The sequence below is a fragment of the Carassius gibelio genome, chromosome B4, assembly GCF_023724105.1.
Source record: "Carassius gibelio isolate Cgi1373 ecotype wild population from Czech Republic chromosome B4, carGib1.2-hapl.c, whole genome shotgun sequence".
Lineage (NCBI taxonomy): Eukaryota > Metazoa > Chordata > Actinopteri > Cypriniformes > Cyprinidae > Carassius > Carassius gibelio.
Genome location: NC_068399.1, coordinates 27,915,087 through 27,919,389, shown reverse-complemented (window position 1 = coordinate 27,919,389; position 4,303 = coordinate 27,915,087). Strand labels below are relative to the sequence as shown.

At 35.5% G+C, this 4,303-nt stretch overlaps 2 protein-coding genes across 3 annotated transcripts in view; both read left to right on the top strand.

The window, feature by feature from the left end:
* Positions 1 to 4,303, top strand: part of LOC127956256 (melanocortin-2 receptor accessory protein 2B-like) — a 126,539-nt gene that overhangs the window by 97,411 nt on the left and 24,825 nt on the right. The gene's annotated exons all lie outside the window — the stretch shown is intronic.
* LOC127956262 (protein ripply2-like) lies at positions 219 to 1,125 on the top strand. Its single transcript, XM_052554095.1, has 3 exons — positions 219 to 430; positions 516 to 577; positions 879 to 1,125. The coding sequence occupies exons 1-3, from the start codon at positions 338 to 340 to the stop codon at positions 1,033 to 1,035; spliced, it is 312 nt and encodes a 103-aa protein (XP_052410055.1). The 5' UTR covers positions 219 to 337; the 3' UTR covers positions 1,036 to 1,125.

Genomic DNA, 4,303 nt, shown 5'->3' with positions numbered 1-4,303 from the left:
AAAACATTTGCAAACAACTTTGTTAATTCTTTCAACCCTTTGCTTCAGTAAATGTCGGTGGAATTATATTTATATAACTTGTGTTTGCAGATCAACATAATGGGACTCAATAAAACAGAAGAACGCGTGTGTGAGAGAGAGACGAGGTTTCACTGCTGTCTGAAGTGTGTGAAGTCTCCATGTGTTCGGGAGTGTGACCTCGCACCTGACGCGACGCGACGCGCGAGCGCACCGTTTGGCACGAGCACGCGCACACAGCTATATAAAGACCCCAGAGTCGAGTCCGAGCATCATTCCGCTCAGAGTTTACTCTTCAGCTTCTCTTTCCTCCGACACGATGGAGAAAGTCCCCTTCACGCACGGATTCAGCTCTGAAACCAGCGCGACGCGACCCTGGAGACCCTGGATCCACAGAAACAACGCTTCGAAGGTGCGTTCAGCTGTTATTAGACGCACTGTTCTTGTGATGATGATATGAACTGATCTCTGTATTAAAGATCTCTGTTATTCCACAGCCTTATGAGAGAGCATCATCTGAGCAGCTCCTGAAAGCGCCTGAGGTCACACACCCCGTCAAGTGAGTTCCGCTTTTCTAAAGCTTCAGGGGTTTATTACATATTACATTGTATCATTCTGAAACATTCCGTGAATCTTACTTTTGACCGCTTCCTGAAACTTGTAACATTTGAAGAACGTTAGATGAAGATTCCGTGTGATCATTTTCAAACGTTCTGGGAATGTTACAAAAGAACGTTAGATGAACATCCATCTGAAACATTCTATTAATGATGTTTAAATGTTGAACGAGCGTTGTATTAATGTTCCTGGTGTTGTGTAAGATGTGATCTGATCTGTGGGACTCTTCTTGATTTCTGCAGGTTGTTCTGGCCCAGATCTCGCTGTTTCGATTACCTGTACCTGGACGCCGAGGTCCTCCTGCGCAGTTATCCGGTTCAGGCCACTATCTGTCTGTGTGAGGACTCAGAGAGCGAGGATGAGGAGGAGGATGAAGAGCACGAGAAGAACCTCAGCTGAAGACCTTCATCACTTCATTTAGTCCATGCATGTACATAGTTGTGAATATGTGTATAAAACTAGAAGTTGACATGTAAATATTTTATTTTTTAGTATTTGTTAAATTATTCTACATGCCAGCTGTAACTTATTTCCTATGAATAAATATTTGAAATATTAGTTTTGTTCATTCTCTGAATCACGAGGTTGTCGAAAAGCAATGTCAGCAATCCTGATGTGAGTCTTAACAGAAAACCAAATGAAAAACATGAATCATCATCTCATTAAATTATGAAAACAGTATTCGTCTGAAAGCTGAAATCATCCAGGTTTTTTATGTTGTAAAAAAAAAAAACTTGGACATTATGGGAACGTTACTTTTGAACGTTCTCTGAAACATTTCTCTAGCAACATTTAAAGCATCTTCAGGCAGAAGCGTTCCATTAGTGTTTCTGCGCTAACCCTTAGAGAACATTATTAAAGAGCAGATGGCGAGTGTTCCTTAATGAACGTCTGCTCATATCTTCCACTGAATGTTTCTGTGTCTGTGGTTAAAGTCGTCGGCCAAATGAACAAACCAATGTTAAAAACTAATCGAAATGTTATTAATCTGTTTTATTCGGACTCTAATGGTTCAGTGTTATAGAACATACAGACAGCACTGAATGAAACTGAGACTGAGAGACATTCTCTTTACTCAGAAAGCTCACTGGACAGATGTTTCAGTGTGTGTGTGTGTGTGTGTGTGTGTTTGACACCTGCTCAGGCGTCACATGCACGTGTTAATGTCTGAACACCACACTGTTTTACCGTCTCTTTCCCAGACACACAGACTCCTCTCACACACTCCGAGAGCATTACAGATCTGACATCTGCTCACACACACAGTCTTTCCTTGTCACACAGTTTCTGAAAGCCACACACACCAGATCTACAAAACATACACTCATTCTGGATCCTCGACTCAGTTTCCAACTTCATAAAACACAACACACAGTTCTCTGTGTAACACACACAAATCTGACAGGAATTAATATCATGGCAAATATTTGCTTTTGAGATGTGTTTGTGATATTTTGAATGTGTCACTGATGAATAAAAGTGTTTATTTCTTTCTCAAAACGAATCTCACTGAGCACAGAGTTCTGAACAGCAGTGAGTTTAGCCTTTATGAAATTAAAAATAACACTGAATTATCTAAAGATTGTGATTCCTGCAGTTATGTGTGAATATCAGTGACCGTGGGAAAGCAGAACATGTGTGTGTGTGTGTGTGTGTACTGAGGTGTTGTGTTGGGAATATGTTGGAGTGTGTGAAGTGTGTGTGTGTGTGTGTGTGAGGGTGTTAACTGTTGTGTCCATTAAGACTGTGTGTAGATTCACACGTCTGTCTAATATATAACAGTTAATAAACTTATAAGTAACTTATAAGTAATAACTAAGAAAGATTTTTAAATGTTACCATTTATATAAAATTTATATTTAGTTTTATATCATTTTTCATTTCAACTTATTTCAGCCAAAATTGTCCTTTACCTTTTTATCTAATATTTATATTTAATTTCATTTCATTTAAACTTTATTTAAAAAAAAATAAAACAAAATAACAGTTTTAGTTTAATAGATAAAACCCCTGAAAGCAGTGCTCTGTAAAAAATATTTTTTAGAATCAAATTAATATTTAGAAGTGAAGAATGTTTTGCTGTGTGTTGGTGAACTTTTGACCAGCCTTATCTCAGACTCCCATGAAAGGTGTGAGTGTGTGTGTGTGAGAGTGTGTGTGTGAGAGTGTGTGATTTAACACTGTTAGAGATGTTGTGTGACTGTGGGAACTCGTGTGTGGTGTGTTTCTGAGCCGTTATGAGCTCTGTATCATCATATCTCAGCGTCCAGAGGTTTATCTGACCCCAGGACTGCTCTGTGATGACCCCCCCATAAACCTCAGATCTGTGTGAGAGTGTGTGAGCTACACAGAGGTGTGTGTATGTGTGAGAGAGAGAGTGTGTGAGAGAGTGTGTGTGTGAGAGTTAGTGATCTGTATTTTTATTTTTATTTAATTTTCAAGCACATCTGGATCAGGTTTTCCTGCACATACAAACGATATTCATGTTGTTATGTAAGATTTAATTGAACTTAATTACCACCTTCTTTTAAAAATAAAGAAAAAACTAATGATTTTGCATGACACAATGAGCAAAATATTTCTATTTTTATATATATATATATTTATTCAACAGACTACTGCCAATTTTTGTAATTTGTTTGTAAACATACAATTATGATTTTTTTTTAAATTATGGTTACATAATACAATTGTAATTAAACATTTATTTAATTATTTTATGGCTAATTTTGTTCATAACAAATTGTAATAATAATAATAATAATTATAATAATATTATTATACTTTCTATAATTCTAATTTGGAGCTAATATAAGGACACTTTTATGTAAATTGCTTAAAAAAAACATTTTACAAAAAATTATCCTCATATTAGCCCCAAATTAGAATTATTTATATATATATATATATATATATATATATATATATATATATATATATATATATATATATATATATATATATTGTTCCTGTGGCTCAGTAGAGCATTGTGTTAGCAGCGCAAAAGGTTGTTGGTTGGATTCCCAGGGAACACATACTGGTTAAAAAAAATAAAATAAAATAAAATAATAAATAATTATAACCTGAATTCACAATAAAAGCCTCTGCTAAATGCATAAATACAAATATATACACACACTTGTATATGTATAGTAAAGACTACGGCAGCAGAGGGCGCTGTTTCACCGGGTTGTTTGTCTTGGATAAATCCAGTCAGATTCATTTTCATGTAATATTTCCCTCCAGACTCACTGATGTTGCTTGTTGAGCACCGTATCAGTAATTCTGTTTTAAAAAGTCATATTTAAATAAAGTAAATGCTCACAGAGCACGTGCTGCAGAATAGTTTCTAACCACGTGCGTTACATTCCAGCAGCTTAAACACATATTTACACATCTGCTAGCGAAAACCTGAAAATATCATTGACTTTTCTTTAATATATATATCTTTTTAACCATTGAGAAAGTCTATGTTGTCATTTTTAGCTATAAACGTATATAACAACAAGATAAAGCATTTTAAATTGCATACAAACATGGATGCGTGAGGCTCTAGTTATTTTAGCTGCTTGATAACTAGTTATTAATTTAATTTAATTCATATTTGCAAACACAATGGTTTATATAGCAAGTAATACTTTAAGGTTTAACTAGTAACGTTCCCATA

Coding starts and splice junctions, on each gene's coding strand:
- LOC127956262 (XM_052554095.1), top strand. CDS start 338: ATGGAGAAAGTCCCCTTCACGCACGGATTCAGCTCTGAAACCAGCGCG. Junction 431..515: donor ACAGAAACAACGCTTCGAAG/GTGCGTTCAGCT, acceptor GTTATTCCACAG/CCTTATGAGAGAGCATCATC. Junction 578..878: donor GAGGTCACACACCCCGTCAA/GTGAGTTCCGCT, acceptor TGATTTCTGCAG/GTTGTTCTGGCCCAGATCTC.